A 23,126-nucleotide genomic window follows, 5' to 3' on the forward strand; every position below is an offset into this window, starting at 1 on the left:
AATGTGGTTTCAACTGCTTTATCAAAGACTAGGGTTTCTTGTTGTTTCTAGCAAGTTCTATGTCAGAATAAATAAAATCAATAAGAACTTTTTGTTGCAAATCAATTGATCAAACATTATTTGAAGATCATGGACTGTGATTGCGGGGAACTGAATCACAACCTCGACTCCAAAGAGCTGGAACCAAACGCCACAATTCATGATTTTTGTTATTAAAATGATCATGATGACGATTAATGAAAACGATTAATATAAATTCACCGAAAATGACGATTATGGTTATGATTATGGTGATGATAATTATGGTACCATGCTATTTTCATGTTTTATTCCCTCTGCCAAAGAGGAAAAACTGTACATAATTGTTGAACATTAAGCTGTAAAAAAAGAGCAGTTTAAAATGGAGGGAAACAAAATAAGTGGAAATTGATTTGCAGAGCTGAAGTTTTAAAATACATTTTATATTTGACCCTGGAAAAGAGGACTTCGTCAAAACTCGAAATAACGAAGATGTTATAAGATTAAAAGGATAAAACCAATCTAATTAACCTATAGAAATATAAATGGTTACTAGATTACTTACCGCAAAGTGTGGACATTCTAATAAGCTGTGAGAGCTCGCTGAGCATCACTAGTTGGACAAGTGTTGAGACAAAAACAAGATAAGCGGACATCATTGCGACCAAAGGAAAGTCATCTACATGCATAGCGTAGCAAACTCTCGAATGATGGTCATCGCTGCTTCAGCTAGTTACGCCCACCCAACTGTTAAATAGCAAGTAATGTTGGTAACCTTAGCTAGAGTGACTTTTCGCTACTTGTTAATTGTACGTAGCTAATTTTCAGTAAAATTATTCCAAGTTTTTGAGCACGTGTACTCTCTTTTCAACCCAATTTTTCTTCTGTGACAATAAGAGAATGAGATATCTTGCATACCTCAGTGGCATTCCGGTCTTTTGGGATTTCTGTCCCAAAAAAAATTCGAAGCATGTTACTGACCACCTCTATTGCAAGGCGAGAATGGATTTGCTTGATGTCCTAAGCAAACCACTTCCATGTTAATTTGCACAGTTTCAATAGATTTCTAGAATGAATTTACTACTTCGAAACTTTATGCATGCACAGTCTCACAATCTTTTGCCAAAGTATGCACAATCTCATTGTCACAGAAAGTATCTGCTAAAAAATCGCATACCTGAGAGGGGGCGTGGCATGATATGAATTGATAACTTTGCTCCATTTCTACTTTGTTTACGCAACGCAACTCTCTCAACTCGCACACATTAGTATTCATGATGGTCAGACGAACTCTTGTTTAAATGAAATCTCCCACGCTGGACACCACTGCAAAGGACTCTGAAGCAATCCCTGCATTAGTTTGATCTGAATCGTCTACAACGTTTTTAAAAACTGACTGCCCAAGTGGCAACAGCTTTATAAAGGCCCCTAAATCCTCAAGGGGATGCTGATGGGCGCAGTCGCAGTTTGAATGTTCCGAGGGCTCGTTGTTACTTTGTACACATTAATGCTTCGAGGTTATCAAATTGGGTTGAAACTCGCTTTTTAAAATGGATTTTTTAGTCGCATGCAACACTCGTATACTGAAGTCAATTCAAGACCTGTCCAAATCTGCTGTTGCAACAAGAAACGGGGTCCGAAATGGCCATTTGTCGAAAAACACCTTCAATTTAGTGTCACTTTTTCTATGCTGTGCGGATGTCTCAAGGTACCTTCAGCAAACTCCACAATGCTGTAACCGGCCCAAAAAACATTGTGTTGATCGTCATTTTCAATTCTGACCATAAGATGTACCATTAGGATGATAACACCAGCTCTGTCTTATTTGCATTTTACGAATTGGGGAAAGTGAACATGATATATAAATCAAAAGCAGTACCAGAATGCTTCTTGTCTCAAAGGGTGCATTATGTTTAGAAAATTTTCTCTCCTGGCCTTATAGCACACTGGAGCCCGCTACCGCACTTGGACACTATGTCTTGCTTGTTGTTAGAGAGCAACATTTAATGGTAGTTATATGCTATTGATTTTCGAAGTGAAGATAATGTGTTGCTTTCTGATAAAATGTGAACAACATCACACATTAACAAGTTGTTTAGTGAATTATATACAACGACCGAAATATATAATTAAAAGTGTATGCGTCGATTTGGCTGGATTATGGCTAGAAGCAGATTAGCTTTGCTCAATTTGTGAAAAACAATTCCATATATATTTTGTGTCATTCTAGTAAGCAAGGTTTTATACAGCATGTATTTCCATGATAAAGACCCAGTATTTCAAAAATTTGCTCAGCCATGTCATTCAAAGAAACATTGCAGATAGATGAACGGGAATGACATTAATCCTGAGAACGATGCATTTAACTAGGAAGTAGAGCTTGCATTTTCTTCCAAAAAGTTATTTATCATTTTAGTGAACTGCACACATTTTCAAAGCAGAAAAAGTTGAATTGTGCATGAAAACAAAGTAACGTTTCAAATTACATTTTCAATTTTTCTCCACTCGACTTAGGTGTTTCGCTTAATTACTGCGTATCTGCGTATGTAGTACGACTTTTAAAGGAGAGCTAAGGGAGCACACCAAGGAAGAATTCCGAAGCAAAGGAATCCAATTGTTACAATCAACATTAGTTGAAGGCACCGGTAGACAGTGAAAAAGAATAAACGGCGAAGCATTACAAATTTAAAAATATGTTGTGATCGAAATTTCGGTTGACTTAATCTTCGAGTTGATTGTCTTTGCTCTTCATGTAAAAGAATCAAATACGTCTAGACAAAACAATTTTTCTCGTTTAATTTAACCAATTGATAACTATGCCTTGAAATAATAATCCTTCATTCAATGCTAAAGGCGAAAAAGAATACAACAATGTCTGAAAGATGCGATCTAACAAAATAACTAAATCAGATATCAACGTTACTTATTCTCAAAACTAATCATTTTTTACAAAGGTCTCTTTACTAAGTTATTACACAGTTTAATACAAAGCAGAGCAGCGTTTAAATTAGACTATAGTTTCTCCAATATCCCAAGATAGCACTAAAAGACAACTAATAACCAGAATAAAATCAGGCAACCCATAGGGGTAACCTATAGGGGTAACCTAAAGGGGGTCTTTTAAACGAGATGACCAGCAGATTTTACAGAAATGCTTAAATTGAAATACAATTTGCTAGTATGGTATAAATCTAAGTTCTAACAAATCCAGCTTTTACTAGACTTTGTCTCTCTACATCGTTCAAGTGAGTTGTCATATCAACAAAATAAGATTGATTGCTGAGTTCTTGAATGAAGTTGCTCAAATACAGCTGAAATGGAAAGAAGCAAGGATTAAAATCATTTCCTTAATTTGTTACTGGATGTGAGACACAAAAGTGTCCGAAACGTCGGCATAACACGGCCACGGTGCATGCCTAGAAACATTTTGGACATGAAACAAAAATGGTTTAGCAATAATGGATTTGAAATATAATACCTATAGAATAAATAAAATAGTATCTCAATACAATTAAAAGGGTAAAATGACAGTCACAAAAATACTCAATAAATGGAAAAGATAATCAATGAAATAAAATTTAAAAAAAAGGCAGTTCAAAATGGCGAGTTCTTCTACCTTCATGTTTGTGTCATTAATTGCATCAGCTTTGATGTCTGGATCATCGTCTGCCTCAAGGTCATCTTCGTCTCCAATATCAAATCCTAGAGAATTGTTTATAATAAAGGGAATGGCAAAGTTTGCAGGGTTGATTGAGATTGCAGAAACAAAGAACAAAGATCAAACACTAGGTCAGGTTAAAAGCAATACTGAACCTTGGTTAATGAATGCATTGATAAGAAAACTATTATACTTGCGATAAGGAAAAGTGTTCTCGCAAGAAAATCAGTGCTTATGCAAAACGGAGAGAAAGGCATTTGATCCTAAAACATCATTTTATATGTATGCTTTAGAATACAAAATTACCCAGTTTTAAGTAAATACATAAATATAATATATATAATCATGGGTACCAAATCATAAATATAATCAAGGTACTGAATCTGCTTTCAAGCATCGTAGTAAAAAGTGGTGACGCAAGAAGATTAACTTCAAAGAATTTAGGACCAAAAAGCATCCTCTTTTGCCTTTAATAGTAGACGGAGGTTTTTAATGAGCAAACAACGCCAGGACATCGCTAAAAGATTCCTAGTTGCGATAACCATGTAAGCGAGGTAACGGAAATCCTGTTAATAAAGGCCATTACTAAGCTATCAACATTGTTATTCGGAACAGAATCGAGTAGGCCAAATCGTTACCTGGGTAATCCGAAGACGCTGCGAACATAGCCTCGATTACATTCTGAATTGTCATCTCTTTCGGTGAGATATTTTCGTTTTCGTCATCAACATCCTCCCATTCTTCATCCTATGATTAAAAGAAATTGATTGAGAAATAGTGACAAAGCAGAATGCAGATTTTGTAAGAGCAAATGTGCGGCAAAGGTAAGCTAATGATGGCAGTTAAATGTATGCATGGTGACCGAATAGCCAAATAACACGAATAAAAATGCAAAGCTGGGTACCTCCTCATCATCTTCATCCTCATTGTCCTCAGCAAGTTCATTTTTCTCAATTTCATTCGCCAGCTCATTCACAATTAACTTGAATATTTTTATCCCAACTGGTATCATTGTGAACTCCTTTGTCCCTAGCGATAAAAAACATTATAAGCAGGTAATTTTCACGGCCATAATGAAACATACATCTAAAAGATGCAACTGCAATTTCTAATCAATAAATTGAGACATCAAAATCCAACAGAGATAACCTTTGCAAAACTATGATAAATTTTGAAAGACATCTTCGGCCACCTAAAACAAGTTAATGTACACAGCGAACTGATTGGTTAAATCAAAGCTTATCGGCCACAAAACCTTTCGTATTGGTTGATTTCCTATTGTCATCATGCATCGTTCTTTACTGTGCAGCTTGTTACACAAAAACAGTTTTAAGCACGCTATGCACATGACATTTCCCGACTGGCCATTCCATGTGAAAAATTAACAATTTTACCGACAAAACAAACTTGAAACAACTTATACTCCCGAAAGTCTTTTGCTTGCAAACTCATATTTCCAAAGTTGAATAAACCATTTGAATGATTGAAAAATCTCTTAGGCAACCTGTCATCAAAGTGCTACCCAGGAAAACTAGTTATTCTTTTGCCAACAAAACGTGCTTCGTACAGTCATGCTTTTGACAAGGACCAGAAGTGTTACGGGTTTTGCTCTCTGGTACTATCCGACCTCAGAACAATCAGTTCATAGGTCGGATAGTACCAAGAGACAGTCGGTTCGATTTAAAGCTTGGACAGAATAACAAATGGGTTTGAAGCAAACAAGTATAATAATTTGAGAAGAAAAAGATTTCCATAAGACGATTACCTGCTTTGCTCTTCGACCTTGTTTCTATTCCTAAAAAAGCAGGAATCATGAAATTTATAGAAGTCGCCCTTTTGAGGTATTTACAAGATATTTTATTAAGGTATATCGAACTGAACTGACCCGAACTAAACCGAACTGAATTGAAGTAAGGGCACACGAGATGAGTCGACTGAATTTTTGTACACAAACCTTTGTCGGTAATGATAGCATCTCCAGGAACAATTATCTCTTGGAATCTTTTGTCGCCACTGTTTAGAGCATGCTGTAAAACTTTGCAGAGGGCATCACAGCTAAAAATAATTTGACTTTGTTACCAAAATAAATTTTATAAGAAAAACGAATCACTAGGCTAAAATCGTGAAGGTAGTTGAAATGAGCATGATAATAATTTTGAGAACGAAACTACCAAAACACAAAACTAGAAAACATGAAGTTTAGCTGCAAAAAAAAGTGTTATATATTAAAAAAAGACACTTCTGCCAGTTCCCTAGTGGTTTAACACAGGGTCGAATAGATTCAAACGGTCATTTAATATGTTAAAAGTTGAAATCGTACCTTGCTTTTCTTTCATATGCCCCATAAAATGTGTTCTGTCGACTGCACCACTCTGTCAAAATGTAGTCTAAAGCAGCTTTGCCCGTTGGTCCAGGCACAATACTTAGAAATTCAAGAGTCATTTCTAGCTGGAACCGAATCAGTTGTATGAAGACCATGAGAAGCGACTGCAAGGTGATGTAGAAAATGTGTTGATATGAAGGAAACAGGGCTTGGAATATGGGGATGGAATATGGGGATGGAAGATGAGAACGGAAGATGAGAGCGGAAAATGGGAACAGAAAATGGAAACGGAAGATGGGAATGGACAACGAGAAAAGACAATGGGAAGGAACATGGGGATTTGGTATGGGAAAAGAGAATGGGAATGAGTCGATCAACATCGCTTAAAAATTAAGTTATAACTGGTGGACGGCTACCATTATGAAACGAGCCAGCCCTACAAGTGATGCACTCACACATTCAAATGCTACAAATACATAGTTTGTATCGTTGAAATTCGGAAGAGATAGAAAACTCTTAAAAACATACCTGAACTACATTGAGGGTATCTGATTGCTGCAATTTACTGAGAACCGCTCTTAGAATCATCTGCAGACTGTCACCGAGTTGAGAACCAACCTGCACAAAGTTTAATTACGGTCTTTTCAGTAGCACAAAAACACATTCCTATTTGTAACAATATATTTATGTCTCACGGCCTACAAACAAGCTTCACAACGGAGCTTAACAACAAACTTCAGAGTTGCTTGTCCAATTTCATACATTTAAACACAAAACCAAGTCGAAGAAAAAGCATGATTGATATTTATCATAACAGCTGCATTTTTAAGAAAATCAAAGCAGCTGGATCAATTATGCTTATTTATTTCGAGAAAAAAGGGGCTGCTAAAATTTCATTTACAATACCCAGCCTTCAAATTTCAATTGCACTTGGAGGGCTCCTTGTAAATCAGCCTTTTTGCTGAAGGGCTACCCCCCCCCACCCCTCTAAAGAATTTGAAAATGAAAATGAAATGAAGAATCGCCCACTGGTTAGTGTTTTGAATTGGTAATAAAATGTTCTACAGAGGTACATTAACTCAAGCAGCGAACATTATCTAAATAAGCCTCACCTTGATGACTAGGCTGTTAATGAGCCTGCCAACGAATACAGCACTGTTCTGAGGTAGGCGAGGGTCAAGGAGGTGTGTCACTACCCTCACGACGTATTCAAGACCAGATGCGCCGGCATGATCACACCTAGTAAGAGACAGATACCATTACTTATTGCATGCTGAACAATATGGTCGGTTAAAGGTAAATGAACCGGCAAAAAGATAGTTTTGAAATTCATGAAATTTTGTTTCTGCATAGCGATTAACGCAAAACGGTGTTACCAAAGAGTTTTCAGAATGTCTCAAGCCCTGGCACCCTTTATTAAACTTTTCACTTAACTACACTAATTCTAGTGTAGACTAACACTTTTCTAAAAGTTTGTTTAGTTGTACACGGTTGATTCAGATCCTTTAATAATTGAGCTAAGTGAAGAAGAATCTTTAAACGAGAAGTGGATGAAGTCATAACATGGATGAAATAATAAAAAGGGAAGGATTCTCAGCACATTGACAACAAAGTTGGGTGCTGAACAGGGAGTATCCCTCATGAAAACGTTTTAGGGATTTCGAGTGAAATAGCTACAGAGACCCTTTTGATTTTCAAATCTACTGAACCAGCGATAGCACAAAAAATACTTAATTGGTGGCAAAACGAATAAACATTTTCATTAAACAGCAAGATAAAGCTTTGCTCAACAATACCCAATGCGACTTAACAACTCTAAACAAGGTAGCAAATGGAGGAATTTAACACTAAACATCTCACTAAACAAAAGCTTAATGAGACATTTAGTGAAATGCTTAGTAAAATGCCAGTAAAGTCAGTTTTACCAGTCCTATATACGAACAACCGAAAAAACAAGAAACAATCAACACCATGTGACCTACCAGGCTAGTAATTGATTGGCTGCACACGATACAAATGCTCGAATGCACTCTCCGCCACTCTAAAAATAAAAAAGGCTTTCAAAGAAATTTTTTCAACAGGTTAAGAAATGAAAACTACGAGACTTTGCTGAAATTTAACCGAATGAACTCCGCTGGAATAAAGAATGAACAGTATACCCAAAACAGCAACCTTTATTGAAAAGGGGCAAGGAGAACAACGAAATCCTACAACAAAATGCCTTTTCCTTTCATTGATCTTTTTGGTATCAGGTTTGAGTGATAATGGGCTAGGTTTAAATTATCAGGACTTGGTTCAACAGGGATTTTGGCTGTAGGCTTAGCATATGGTTTTGACAGCGTTGTTTGACGAGGCTTACCTGTATAACGGCGTAATCTTCTGATCGTAAGATACATTGTGCTACTGCAGGGAAGGATCTTGTAATCAACAAGTCAGGTAATGGCGTATTACTGTGGCGTATTATTTCAACCAAAACGTCTAGAGTAGGCTGCAAGGACAAAAGAGAAAGTACTTATTTCGGAAATATCTTCCATTCGTTTTTTGAACGGCTCTCTATCAATCCATTGATGCTCTATCTTTGAAGCCGAATAGGAATTAACAGACAATATCTATAACTGGAATAAAATAAAAAATTGCAGCAAACGAACGGTTACATGACGGATTCTTGGTCCATAATCATGGCTCAGCCTTAAGTAGTTTGCGATCTAATGCAACAAAGTTCATATCCAAAAATCGAAATGAGAAAAAAGAAAAAGGCAAGTCTAATTAGGTTATATTTCTGCCAACCTATCTAACAGTCATATGATAGACAATTAATAAAACAGAATAGAAAGTTTATTGAGTATATACTTGTATTTTGCAATGAACTGACCGGAACAAGAGCCAAAGGAACTTTGTCGACAGGAGCTTCGATTACGCTATTTAGCATTGGTACAGTCTTTTCGAGTAAAATCTAAAAGAATTTGCTAATGTAAATAAAGCTTTTATAAAAATAAAGCAAAGGCTTGACATTGAATCAACGAAGAAGCACTCCTATAAAAATCAAAACAATTTTTTGATATATTGGAAACTAGTTTTAGCAGAGAAATTGGCTTAAAGGTTCTATAAAGAAACAAAACAGGAAACATTCAGATAGAAAGAGGCACAATTTAAAAAGCAGCAAAGATCATTAATTGTAAAGAGTAACGGACAAATCTTTCTTCGACTATTATGACCAGAGTGAAGCAAGTTAATTCAACATACCATATAACATCCCTGGTTTGGAGCCAAAGTCCCGAAAATATCACCAAGAACAGAATTCAAGTGAACATCTGAAATTGAAGTTAAATCTTCAACTAAAGTTTCAGCATTTTGAATCTTCGTATATTTACGTTAATATTTCGGCGAAAACCTTAAAAGTGTTAAATTCAATTATCAAAATCAAAGAATAAAAACCCACTTTTCTACTATAATTGTACATGTGGTTAATGTTTTTTGCATGTACTGCTCAAGACAAAGATCAAATTCAGCAACGAGCATGCCATTAATGGAAATAAGCAATAAAAATGTGGCATCAAGGGATCAAACTTTCACTGTACCTGCGCCGTATTTTAAAAATAAAGCATTTAGTAACGGAATGACATCGCCATTTACAGCAAGGCTGGCTGTGAATTCGGCGTTGATCTGAGCAAAGAAAGTAAAAAGGATTTTGTATCAAGAAGAAAAAATGCCGTACAAAACAAGAAATTCGATGTCATTGCTGTAATTTTTAAATTATGAATAGGATTCACGCAGTATAAGTTGAAATTTTAAAGACCTTTAAGTACATAGTGTCTTTAAAACGACCTTGCTTGCCCGATGATTTGATAATTGTCGTCACTGCATTTTTAGCGCATTTTTCGAACAAATTATGACCTTTATTTTGGGCAATTGTTGATAGAGATAGTTGCAGTGCAGTTTAAAATCGTTTAGAATTTCCACAAAATACTGAGTAAATCGAAACTATATATATTTTTCAAAGGCAACAGAAAATTCTCAAAATCACAAATAAGAATAAAAAGGCTGAAAATTCCTATAGGACAAAGAAGGGCAAATTCTAAAGGAGGAACTTTCTTGGTAGATGAAAAAATGACACTGACGGGCATATCATATATGTAAGATTATTCAAGGGACATTCCAGAATTTTGTAAATACTTAGGTAGTGATAAGTGTATCAAAAAACAAAATTTATACAAAAAATGCTCTTACGGACAAGACGATGCTCAGCGTTTCAAGCGTCAGTGTGAGGGCGTTTTCTGTTACATGCGTGGCGTACGAAACCAGCCCGCTGGCGATCGGTTGAAGATGAGGCTCAACGAGTCTGCTCTTCTCAGTCTCCTTCATGTGCTCGCAAAACCTGAGGGCAGAAGACAGTAATGAAACAATGATATAGATGATGCGTTGAGCTAACAAAAGAAGGCACAAAGAGAAATTTTGTGAATAGATAATAGAAGTATGAGGAAATAACGGTAGGAGAAGTTCTAGTTAGTGTAAGGGTTTCTGAAAATGATCTATTCACAGTGCTGATAGTTTCTCAATGGATTGGTGTCAGTCTAAGAGGATTCTAAGAGGAGATTTGAGTGACCAATTAAACTGTCCCTGGAATCACTCTAAGCATGTTTGCAAACGCTTTTAAAACAAACAGATACATGATAATGAAAGCCGAGAAAGCCTTCTCCATGCTATGCACATCATAGGATATTACTACGTTCTTTGTAGAAAACTTACCCGTACAAAGCTTTAACTCCATAAATCCTCATGAATGGCGGTTGGTTTGCTTGAACGGCGACTACAGACGCTTGAAGAAATCTGTCAATTGAAGAGCATTCTGAGGACACTTGAACAGGCAGTTAGTCACTGCGATGATTTACATGTTGTTAATTAACAACGATATCAGCTAAATATCGCTTAGCTGGATGGGGATTCAACTTCGTTTAAAGTTTCGTTATTCAATAAAAAAACATACAGTACAGCTGAAAGGAAAGGTTAAGGAACTTTCGATAGGATACAAAATCGAAATAATTCAATTAGGCGTAGAAGACCTTTAGAATGATTCAGATTTTCGATTCAACTTCAAGGGAACACTTCAGAAATTCGATTGAACTGATAATTTCCTTACGTCTTCAAATGATCAAGGGAAAGCGCCTCCACATATCTGCTGCTGCACCACAGAGCCTGACCCACGAGGAATGGAACATCTAGAGAGAGTTTCACATGAGGCTATTCAAAGATGGGTTTCAGACAAAATTACGAGATTTAAAACACTGTAAATTAATGTTTGCCAGTAAAAATGCCTATTGATAATCGCTTCGAAAGAATATTTTAGCAAAGGCTTCTTGTCTGGCACCCCTCCGGGTATAATTGTCTTGAGATAATGACATGAGGGTCCAACATGTGAAGTTAGTATCAACATTCCAATTTCGTGATCAAAATAGGCCAATAACAAACGTGAAAAAATGACAAATTTTTGAGATACATGAAAATTTGGCAAGACGGGAGGAAGGGGGTGGAGGGACATCGACGAAAGAGAAAATACTTGATTCATGATTCTTTAGTGAAAACCGGAAAGACTAGAGAGAACATGAAATCTCAATTCACAGGAATTTGAATAAAGTACTTTCATTAATAAATAGTATTAATGAAAGTATTCTGAAAAGGGGTTTTAAAGAATGACTTTTGCAATAGAGAAGATATAAGCCTTTACTTTCCCATTGGTTCTAAGGACAATAAAAGATAGCCTACCGTTTGCTTGACATGACTCAACCATCATTTTGATTAAGACAGCGTCTGCATCGAATCTAAGCTGACTTGCTTGGAGCATCTCTAAAATGGTTGGTTGAATGAGGCCCAAAGACAGCAAACATACTTCATGATATTTCCACCTTTGCATAAAGATTAATGCGAAAATCACCAAGAAAATCATTCAGAAATTCACTTGATTTCTGAATAATACATGTTATTTAAGTAATTTAGCTTTCAATTTTAGCAAAGCTATTATTGTTGAAAATGAAAATGCAGCAAAATGAAAGACAGTGTTCAGGAGTTCAGGAAATTGCTCCAAAAGGTGTGTTTTATAGATATTGAAAATTGTGAATAAAATCTATTTGAATTCCTACCAATTTCCCTCTCCTTGAGCTTTTGAAATGTCTCCTCTCTGTTGAACCTTGGCCACCGCATTGACCAGTGCTTGTGTGCTTGTTTTATTAAACTTTTCACATAATCGCTGCAAGCAAAAAACAATTTTTAGATTCCTGTCGGTTTTCCAATTCAAGCTATTTTCCCAATTGATTTGTCTGACTGTGTGTCTCGACCTTATTCGGGACGAGTTTTTAACTTTGAGATTTTTCTTTTGGCTTTTATTATTGTCACCAAAATAATCTCCTTTACCTAAAGATTAAATGAAGGTTGGCATGATATCTGCAGCAAAACATTCTCGTGCAACAAGCCTAGCTCTTTCATGGCGATCAGGGATCTTTCATGTAGTAAGGGATATGTTGTTATTTAGCACTTACTTTTTGAAAAATCATAACTAGGGCGGTTGGAAACAATTTCGGTACAAAGAGACTGTCATTTGAGAACTGAAGGCATCAAAAGTTTATCGAGACCAAAGAGAGATTTACAAACCCTATAGAAATACAAAAACCCGAATCGTGCCAAGATCTTACCATTAAAAGATACTGAGCAGAAATCCTGACAGAACACGAAACTGATTCTTCATCCTCGTCTTCAACAAACTGATTCACGTTTGAAATCCATCGATCTTTCTACAATTAACTAATAGCGTTAGTAAAAAAACAGTGATTTAGCGTATCTTTTTTAAATTTTACTAAAACTGGTTAAAGCTAAATTTTTTTCGAGATTGCTCATAAAACATACACATGATTAACTGCTTTCTTACGGGTCTGCCATAAAGTGCTCGATATCGTAATTGAAACGGTTCTAAGGTGAAATTATGAGATTTTGACTCAATGTAATTATAAGCCCACTCAGAGTTCTAACTTAGAACAGCTTCATGTCTACTTAAGTAAATATTGCTCAATTACCTCAATAAGGATCTTGAGACAAGGGGAGAAGGGGTATGTTAGCAGCTGGGGCGAAAATTTCACGAAAATAGAAAATTCAACTGACGAACCTGTTCTTCAGTAATTTGCATATAAATTATAGTGTGAAACAAAATATCTTCTAAATATTCTTTGACGGTTTTCTTGAATTTCGGCGCTTCAACAAGTGCAGTAATAAATTCGAAGATGCTGTAGATGAAGTTATCAAAGCTAAGCACTTCCCCTACGAGGCAAAAGCAAAGTGCTGTCAACGCATAGCAGGCAATACCGATATAGAAAGAGCTCTTCTTTGAGTTATGATAATTTCTAACCAATATTTTGAAAGAAATTTCACATACTGAAACACCAGATAAGAGGCATAATCAGATTAGAAACTAATGATAAGAATAGAGGCGACAATCATCATCAAAGAGAAACAGCCACTTATTCCAAGATGTATTTTTGACAATGAACTTCTAGTATCAAGACATGATGCAAATTAACGTAAACAGTAACGATCAGGACAATAATAGCCTGCGTCAGTCTGTGACTATTTCGTCAGTCTGTGACGCAGGCTAGACAATAACAATTAGAGATGATTCGCCATTCCAGTCATATCGCGACAAAAACGGTTTTTTGAGAAACCACAAGATCTTTAGTGTCGTAACAAAGTATCTGATAGTTATCAAGCTTTGAAAAGCTGTTTTTATGTCTCATTTGGCTAGGCCAAGTCTGCAAAACAACAAATTAGCAGGGCATGCTAAAGTGCTTGCTTTGGTGAATTGTGAGATCTCAAAATAAATCTTACCGTCTTCATCAACTGGATCTTCATGAAGATCGACACTGTTGACAATCGACCGGATGTAATACTCCACGCTGCCAGTGAAGATTCGCCACACAGGTGAAAGAAAGGTTGTAATGTGGCTGGACATGAACCTGGGATATCTCTTCACTAACGTTTGCAGAGTCTGCCAATAAAAACATCATACTATGTACAAAGATTTAGACTAACAGATCAGACAAGCATAATTACGACAAACAGAAAAGGGACAAATATGTAGAATCTGTAACCACATTATTGCAAATACATGGCAGTTCAGAGACTACATAAGGCTACATAAAGAGATGTAAACGAAAATTTGACTGAAAAGTTCAGCGTTTGAACAAATAGGAAATATAAAAAATCATCGTAATTTTAACAAATGTAACATGAAAACACCAATGAATATAATGTATATAATTTATAAGATTCACAAAACAGAGAATACGAAAGCATACGTTAAGGACTTCCATCTTTAAACCCCAATCAGAATGTTCGCCATCTGGGTACACCAGCTCTTTGCTGAAACAGCTGATAAAATTTGGTAACAGTGGATAAAGCAACTCTTTGCTTGCATTCTGCAAATGATCAAATCAAAACTTACTTTAGTTCAAAAGGTATCTCAACATACTGGTAATAAAACATAAAGCAAAATCGTTCTATAATTATGAAACTAGGCAATCACAGCAAAAGAAAGTTGTTAGAAATGTGAGGTTTTGCCAAGAAAATTGTAAAATTTAAATGATCTGTCAGTAAAATGTCAAATGGATGCCAGTGATGCATATCAAAAGTGATAAATATTTACCTTATATATTTCATAAATATTTAAAAAAAATTGACTACCAAACCTTGTAAACTTCTTTCATCAAAGCAATCAAATCTGCAATGGTGTTGAAAATATCCACTGCCCTTCCTCTAGTACGCACACTAAAGACCTACAAAGATTTGTAAAAATGATAAAACCTCTTGCATTACTAAAACAAATAACTCTTTGAAAAGGTAAGCATTTTATGCAAGTACTTTTGTTCAACATTCTCCAAGATAAAATATGTAAGATATTTTCCAAAAAATGCTTAAGACAGTTCATATCAAGTTATAGATCATATGTAAAAAGTGAGATTAATCTTTTAAAACAAAAATCCCATTTTTGCATCGGTTTGCAGGTATCCGAATAAGCAGCAAAATTGTTACAATATGAACATTAGAAAATGTGGAAATACCAGCATACCTCTGGCTGCTGGATTATATTCAAAACATTTGGTAACAAAATTGGGGCAACGTGTGGCATTTGCAAATCTGACACTTCCTTCACAAATTCTGCAAAAATAAAAGTTATTACATTGCTAATTGTAAGGGTTATTGCTGCAATGACATGAAGTAACTTTTTAAGCTATAAACCAATCCTGCATTGCAACTATTTCATAGTTTTCAGCACAAAGTTCAAGAGCTAAGACTTTGACTCTGCACCACAGATTAAGTTTAACATAACACACAGCTGTTTCTGCAACTATTCAAATTCAAGCTTATTTGACAAAATTGTGAAGTTTTTACAAATTTATGAAGTTTTTGAAGATTTTACTGTAAAAAAGTTTCAGCCACAAGAATCTTGCAGTCGCATTCTTTATAGCTTTTAATTTTAGATCTTTATACAAACGAGTGAATTTCTATGATTGCGATTTAGTTTATCTAAGCAAGACAAAAGTGAACAAAAAAACTGATAGTTTTACCAACCAGTCATAACTTTTACAGAACCATGAATCAAATTTGGATCACCACTGTTAATTGCATGGATAAGGAGATCAAAAAAATTAGGCCAGTTTTCTGGCCAATCCCAGTGAGCAATACTGGAAAGTGCATATGCCTAAAAAAGACCAGAAAGAAATTATTTTAAGACTTTACCACCGATACTATAAACTTTTATTACAAAGACGATGGCTACAATCAACAAAAGCAAGACAGATTTATAACATATGCCTAAAAAAGACCAGAAAGAAATTATTTTAAGACTTTACCACCGATACTATAAACTTTTATTACAAAGAAGATGGCTACAATCAACAAAAGCAAGACAGATTTATAACATATAATTAACAGGTCTAATTGAAAATTCAATAATCAAACTATCAAAATACTTACAACACATGATCGAATTTTGCTACTTTGCAGCTGCAATGCTTTTGGTAAATTCTCTCTAATAACAGCTTTTGCCTAATAAAAATAAATAAGTAAGAGAAAATCAATTAGTCTGGTACTCTCACTCACTAATTTTTTTAAAGAATTTTCACCGGTAAATTCTATTCAATTGAGATGTTTAGCAAATAAATAGTTTTGAAGATGGCATGAAATAAATATTTTAGGAATAAAATTGTCAATCTACTTTTTATGCTAAGCTTTGCTTTACAATTTGTTTGGTATTTGTTTTAAATTTGGCACATTTCTGACATATCTTGAACTAACATTCATTGCTGGTTTTCTTTTTTATAATCAGCCTCCATACCACAAAAGATGCAAAACCTTTAAAAACAAATAACACAGGAAATAAAACTATGCATAATTTACACCTGTCCCTCTAGATTGAGAAAAAAGATATTATAGCATTACAACAGAGAAAATCAAACAAATGTTTATAGCTCAAAGGTGGCATCTGCTACAACTTCAAATTAAGATGTGGGTAATGATAACATAGCTGTTGTCTGTTATTTATTACCAAACTTAGTTTTATTAATCATCGATCACTTTACCAGAAGCTCTCTGAAAAACACTCTTGTGATGAGAGCTTCCTGTATAAGCATTGTTACTATCATTACCATATAGCCAAAGTGATAATTTGACAGTCTGGTGATTCGAAATTTCCTTATCTGAACAAAATGTTTAATTAGAAGTTATAGTTTAATTACAATAAAATGAAAGTTCTTTATATGGTACAAACCTGTGGACTTGTTTCTGGAGGTTTAAATTTTTCACCAGCCTCATGGGACCAGTGACTATCAACATATTGTCTCAGCAATACAGAAGCAAGCTGCATGAAGAAAAGAAAAATATGTGGTATCTTGATTGTAACCAGAAATTTATCTGCATAAAGAACAAAACATTGCATGGTAAAATGCAAGAAGAATATACCAAAGAGATTATAATAACATCTTCATATACAAACTCTTTATCAAAACGAAGCTATTCCAAAAATGTTTTTAACTCATGATGAAATAAGCAATGCTGCCAAAATGGAATCAATCAATGGACATTCAATTTACAAGTATCTTCAAAGCAAAGAGATTATTTTGTTAAATGCAAAAACTTCTTTCAATATGGCCAACTTGACAACAGCGATTCTAGAAGATGAACAAGTGGAACAACCAAGTAACAAGCGGAACAAACCAGTAACAAATGAGGGAAAAGTGGAACAACCCAGTAACAAGCAAAAATACGAATTAATTGTTTAGTAAATAACACATGGGGGTATTTATAATCCAACTCTCTAAAGTTTGTGTGGGCTCAGCAGGAGCCAGGGATTGCCAAACTGGGATGCAGTTTGAATATAGAATCAGCAAGAGACTATCAAGAAACCATCAAACACTTTTGTTGCGTACATTTCTTTTTTTTGGTAGTTAGCAACCATTTTCCCTCCTTTTCACAGAACCGTACTTAGTGTATCAGAAAACCGATGGTGTAGTGCAATCAAAGTAACAATATGTAGTTGGTTGGCTGGAACACCAAAAGCTCAAATTGTGGGGTCGGTAATTCTTTGCAATGGGGTGGGGAATAATATTTAGATATAAAGAGTATATTATTGGCACCCGAGTGAAACAACAGAGTTAGTGCAAAATGCAAATTTGCAGTACTTTTAGTGAATTTTAATGCAAAATAGTCCTGTTCTTTGGCTCATGCATCTGTGCATTCTGGTCTGACCAATATTGTTCAGAATGAAAGAGCAATCTGACTAGCTTTTAACGAAGGGATGCTAATAACAAGCAGTGCTGTGATTTCCCTTGTTTAGGAAATGCAAAGAGAGTACAACATTAATGGTGCCTTGAAATGACTCAACTTTTTTGGATTTACAAGTGTGAAATGCTCCCTGACATTTTCCAGCCCTGTGCCAAGCACTGCATCAATCAATACTAATATTTCTGGTCAAAAAATGCTTATATTTCGTCAGGCCTTGCCACGAGAGGCCCTTGAGCCCATGTGCCTTGAAAGTTTCAGAAGCATTATCAATGCAGCACCTAGTAAATATATGTTGTCTAAAAGTAAATGGAAAAAAATTTCTCTTTTATTGATCATATTTGATGATATTTTGCAACATAATGTATTTGACACTCTACTAACAAATTGCAAACCGACTTGAAATGATGATTAGCCATAGGAAATCATGATACTCTTCTTCCTCCATATAAAATTGGACCACTTGCCTGTGCAGTCTTCATCCTATTCACACTGAAATTTTCATCTTGGACATAATTCAGAACTATTCAGTTCAGTTCATAATATTTTGATTATGAAAAATAAATCAGCGTATTTGCAATGTTTCAACAAAATCTATTGCTACACATTGAACAAAAAAACCTCCATTTGTCAACTGTTGTATGACAAATGAATAATTAGACTAGGAAATTCTGAATTGAACAATATATTTTTCTAGGTAGGAAGCTAAAGGAGCCTGTGTTTTGCTCCAAGCAAGAGCTCAAAATAATCTATTCTTAAATAAAAAGGAGGAAAGTCTAATTTGAACATGAAGCTTCCAATTTTATGATCCATTTTGGTTTATATGAAAAATGGTATAGTTGCACGAATAAAAGTTAAACTATTCTGTTAATCAATAAAGCTGGAAACATAACTCATACCTGTCTGACTGACTCTGATATGCTGCTTTCTAAGATGATGTTAGTGAGGATAACACCAAAACCTATAAACAGCAAATTGCAAATTTATGCTACTTTATAACGATACAAAATAAATATGCAAACTCTATCACTTTGGCAGTTACTTTGGAACGAGAACGTCACAAAGAAATTTTGCTGTTAAATAGAAACAAAGAAAAGTACTGTCTCACGCCACCGGCACGGCATTGGAAAGGCATACTATAAATTTGTGTAGATTTTGATATCACCATCCTTGTCTGATATGCTTTCTATGCTATATGTTTGCAAAAAAGATAAATATTTAAAACGTTTAAAACAAGAAGATACGTTTCAGAGTTTTCTACGAAATGCTGCATTGAATTATATAGGCCTGAAAATTCTGACATTTCGCTCTGACGATTTGCTTGGAAACCGTTGTACAAAGTATCATCAATAACTTTCAGTTTAAAAGAGATATTGAGTTCATTTTTGTTTTAACAACATATTTAAAGATTGTTTGAAAGGAATTTAGAATTTGGAAACTGAAAATTTCACAAGATGTGTTAGTAACTTCCCGACTTAGCAAAATTTGACAAATTCCCAACATTAATCGAAAACTGTGTATCGAAGTATCAAAATAACTTTTTGCAAAATCACCACAGGATCTTCAATCAAGATTTATTGGAGAGGCAACTCGATATTCTAGAGGAATTTGCATGTCTCAACTTAAAATCTACAGTTTACCAGTAGAAATTTGCCCTCTCAAAACTTGCAAAATTGAGCTTTTCAAGGAAATTGAGGGTCAGTGTATCAAAAATAACTTTTCCCCATTGACAAAAATCAGCTGAATTTTTACGTTTTTCTTGCATTCCAGCAACATTTCTGAGGAATTTTGCATCTAGAAGCATATTGCGACCGAGAAAGGTGGTTCATCTACTTCCTGTCTCTGGGATCATGCAATGCGAGGGGCTGTCTGTCGATTCAAAGAAAACCGCTCATCGGTGTATCAAAAATAACTTTTCTCAGAATCATCACACAATCTTCAATCGACATTCATTGGAAAGGCAACTCAATTTTCTAGAGGAATTTACAGGTTTTCACCTTGAATCTACAGTTTTCCTGTGAAAAAATGCCCTCTGAAAAAATTGCAAAACTTGTGTTTTTTTAAAGAAAATGGAGTCCTACTGACGATTCGAATGAAAATCACTCATCAGTGTATCAAAAATAACTTATCTCAGAATCATTTTTTTTGAGGGAGGCACTGATAGATTGTCTACAAAGTACTGCGCTATCACATCCCGGGCCTTTGCCACATATTTTTAAAAAAGAAAGATTACCACGTTTATGTAGGACATTACCAATAAAAGATATTTGCATATTACTACTTTTTTGGTAGCCGATGGTCAACGAAGCATTATGAAAACAACCCTCGACAGTGCACTTTGCTCAGGCACGAGAATAGACAGAAGACTCTTTTCGAGATTTGAAGGCTTCTTGACAATATTTTCGAAGATAACCCATTGATAATCCATTCTGACAGTAAAGGCAACAAAACCTTGCTTAAGATAAGATTTGCTTCTATTCCGCTGGGTAATTTTGACCTAGCAAGCCCTCTCATGAGATCTGAACTGTACATGTCTTCCGCAGGCATTTCAATTGACTTCGCATCCTCTAAAACAATTGCGTCTTTGTGTATAGAGGCTTATTCATCATCAATGCATATTTGTGTAATGTCTTTAAATTGCAAGTCCCGAGTTTGCACTTCTAGGGATGGTTTATGGTAAAATGGCAAAGGTGACAAAAATTCTTGAATATTGTTACATGTGAGATCATAAAGGGTATCCAAATATTTCCTTGGTATGTCTGCCCTTGAATCATTTTTTGTTGGAAATCAACGTTGGGACATCGCCCGAGCAATTGGATAAGCACTTGCTACTTGTTTCTGAGTGCTGGAGCTTGGTGTAATAGTTTTTTTATTTGAATTATACTGTGTATTTTCTATGTTATCAAAAGGATTCTTGGCAGGTAAATTGTCATGAAAAGTTATAATGCCGTCATCTATAATGTCTAAAGTTGGATAAGTTGTTATCAATTCTTGCAGATTGGTACCTTTACCTTCAGTGGCAATGCCTTTCAAGTGATTGTTTATATAATCTATTCTTATAGTAGAGTTGCTTCAAATTATTTGTGCTTTTGGAATTTTTAGTGAGATTTCGACCAAAACCTGTTACTGCTATTTGTCTACAATTTATTGGTGCTGCTGACTGCGTGTTAACTCTAAGTAACTTCATGTTGATTCTCTTCGCGTTCCTTACGTTTTAAAACCGTCATCAAAGTTCTGACGCGATCTGGCATTGTTAAATACCTGGTAGCAAATCGCAAACTTTCTCGGTCGCAATATGCTTCTAGATGCAAAATTCCTCAAAAAATGTTGCTGGAATGCTAGAAAAACGTAAAAGTCCGGCTGATTTTTGTCAATGGGGAAAAGTTATTTTCGATACACTGACCCTCGATTTTCTTAAAAAGCTCAATTTCGCAAGCTTTTGAGAGGGCATATTTTTACTGGAAAACTGTAGATTTTAAGTCGAAACGTGCCAATTTCTTTAGAATGTTGAGTTGCCTTTCCAATAAATCTCGAATGAAGATCCTGTGGTGATTTTGCGAAAAGTTATTTTCCATACTTCGATACCCAGTTTTCGAACACATCAAGTCTACTAACACATCTTAGGAAAATTTTCAGTTTCCAAATGCTAAATTCCTCTTAAACAATCTTTAAATATGTTGTAAAAACAAAAATTAATATAATATCTCTTTTAAACTGAAAGTTATTGGTGATACTTTGTACAGCGGTTTCCATGCGAATCGTCAGAATCGTCAGGCCTATATACTTGCCTTCCGATGTTTCAAATATCTTCAGCTGCTCTTCCGAGTAAGCCCTTTCCTGTTCATTCACAGAGAAAGCTCCAGCCAAAGTGTTTAGGAGAGATTCTCGAAAGGTTAATTCGTCATCAGCCATGTCAAAAGAAAGGTTCTTCGAAGTTTAAATATCTTTTCGGAAAACAACCACGAGAAAATTTTGACCATCTTGGAGCAACCTCTTCTTCAAAACTGTCCCAAAATTGGCGGGAAACTAAAAAGAGGGTAAAATGTGGCATAAAAATTCCGAACAGGTGCGTAGCCATCGAGGTTGTACCATGAAAAACCTTATTTTCTCGGGCAAAAATCTAAGCTGGTCTTGCTACTGGTTGGGCAACCTAGAAAAATATAAACTTGGAATACAACATCATCAAGGTACATTGTACTTTGTGTCGGTCCAAGTGGAACAGTAGGGCCGGCGAAATTGAAATTGGAGGGGCCAAAATATCAAATTCTTGAAAGAGGTCAGGAAATGTGGTCACCATAGTTGACGGCAAGAAAGATTTTAGAATTGTGATAAGAACTGTCTAAAAAGAAAAATCCGGGACAATATATTTAAGCATTGTTTTATAAACATGTCCCATAGTCTCGTCTCTTGTAATGTTAACTTGAAATAGGAAAGGTCTTGCAAAGTTTTAGAATAACATTTATAATATAGCTCGTAATGAAACTTTTTTTAGATTTTGAAAGTACCCAAAATTGGATGGGGGAGAAAAATAAATAGAATACGGTTTAATAAAAAACATCAGCATTGAAATATCAACAGAAGAACTATCAGCTATGAATAGAAATTAAGGAATTTTGTACAGTTGGAATATTATTTTGTGACCTCTGATCTCTAGATTTGTTCAAAAAGACTCGATTTGAACAACTTTGAGACCGGGCTGATCAAAATAAGTTATTTGTAAATGTAAATGTAATTTACAATTGCGTCTATATTTTCTCTTTCTTTCTAGGAATGGGTTATCCAAGCGATCAAACTTTGAAGTTTTCTTGATGATACTTTTTAAGAACAAATCTGCCCATACTTTATTTCTCATATCCTCAAAAATTTTCTTTGTAGCTCTTTCTTTTCCTTCAAAAGCTGATTTCTCTTTTTTTGTAATGTTTCTGAGAAAGTTTTTGCTAATAAACAGACCTTGTTTGCCAAGTTTAGGCCGTAAAAAAACGAAACTTCGTCAATTTGTGCTGGCACCAAGTTATTCTGGATCAGGTTTCTTGATCTATTTCCCAAGCCAAGCTGTTACTAGCTGTACAACTTGGACAATTACTGATTCCTTCGTTCAAATTCCACTATTCAATTTTTTATATCTATTTATTCAATTTTTCTTCTATGGTAAAGTCATAGCAACCAACCTAAAGCTAAGGGCATATTTAAGGGAATAATTATGACAGTTTCTTAGAGGATGAAATGGTAGATTTCTGTCAACTTTTGTTCTGCCACAAAGTGGAGGAGCCATGGCCCCCCGGCCTCCAGGTTTCTTCGGTCTTGAATCAC

At 35.2% G+C, this 23,126-nt stretch overlaps 1 protein-coding gene across 1 annotated transcript; it reads right to left on the minus strand.

Annotated features, from left to right (window-relative positions):
• Positions 1–2,561: 2,561 nt before the first annotated feature.
• On the minus strand, positions 2,562–21,815 carry LOC135686536 (importin-9). The gene is made up of 30 exons (XM_089108809.1): positions 21,605–21,815; positions 18,716–18,777; positions 16,807–16,896; positions 16,014–16,085; positions 15,609–15,738; positions 15,106–15,194; positions 14,726–14,812; positions 14,336–14,455; positions 13,866–14,025; positions 13,150–13,301; positions 12,683–12,781; positions 12,134–12,240; positions 11,760–11,899; positions 11,137–11,215; positions 10,746–10,826; positions 10,227–10,374; positions 9,578–9,662; positions 9,243–9,310; positions 8,872–8,952; positions 8,359–8,487; positions 7,982–8,040; positions 7,112–7,238; positions 6,528–6,617; positions 5,997–6,163; positions 5,631–5,731; positions 5,442–5,471; positions 4,581–4,705; positions 4,315–4,423; positions 3,635–3,720; positions 2,562–3,329 (listed from the first exon to the last, which is right to left on the minus strand). The coding sequence occupies exons 1-30, from the start codon at positions 21,726–21,728 to the stop codon at positions 3,210–3,212; spliced, it is 3,117 nt and encodes a 1,038-aa protein (XP_088964935.1). The 5' UTR covers positions 21,729–21,815; the 3' UTR covers positions 2,562–3,209.
• Positions 21,816–23,126: the final 1,311 nt, after the last annotated feature.

The sequence above is a fragment of the Rhopilema esculentum genome, chromosome 6 (assembly GCF_057945365.1).
Source record: "Rhopilema esculentum isolate cy_ngs chromosome 6, ASM5794536v1, whole genome shotgun sequence".
Lineage (NCBI taxonomy): Eukaryota > Metazoa > Cnidaria > Scyphozoa > Rhizostomeae > Rhizostomatidae > Rhopilema > Rhopilema esculentum.

What these genes read in the sequence shown, in the direction of transcription:
- LOC135686536 (XM_089108809.1), bottom strand. Translation starts at nt 21,728, where the DNA reads ATGGCTGATGACGAATTAACCTTTCGAGAATCTCTCCTAAACACTTTG. An exon ending in AGATCCAGTTGATGAAGACG is followed by an intron (nt 13,302 to 13,865) that starts GTAAGATTTATT and finishes TTTGCCTCGTAG; the next exon opens with GGGAAGTGCTTAGCTTTGAT. An exon ending in CTGCTCAGTATCTTTTAATG is followed by an intron (nt 12,241 to 12,682) that starts GTAAGATCTTGG and finishes TTTTGCTTGCAG; the next exon opens with CGATTATGTGAAAAGTTTAA.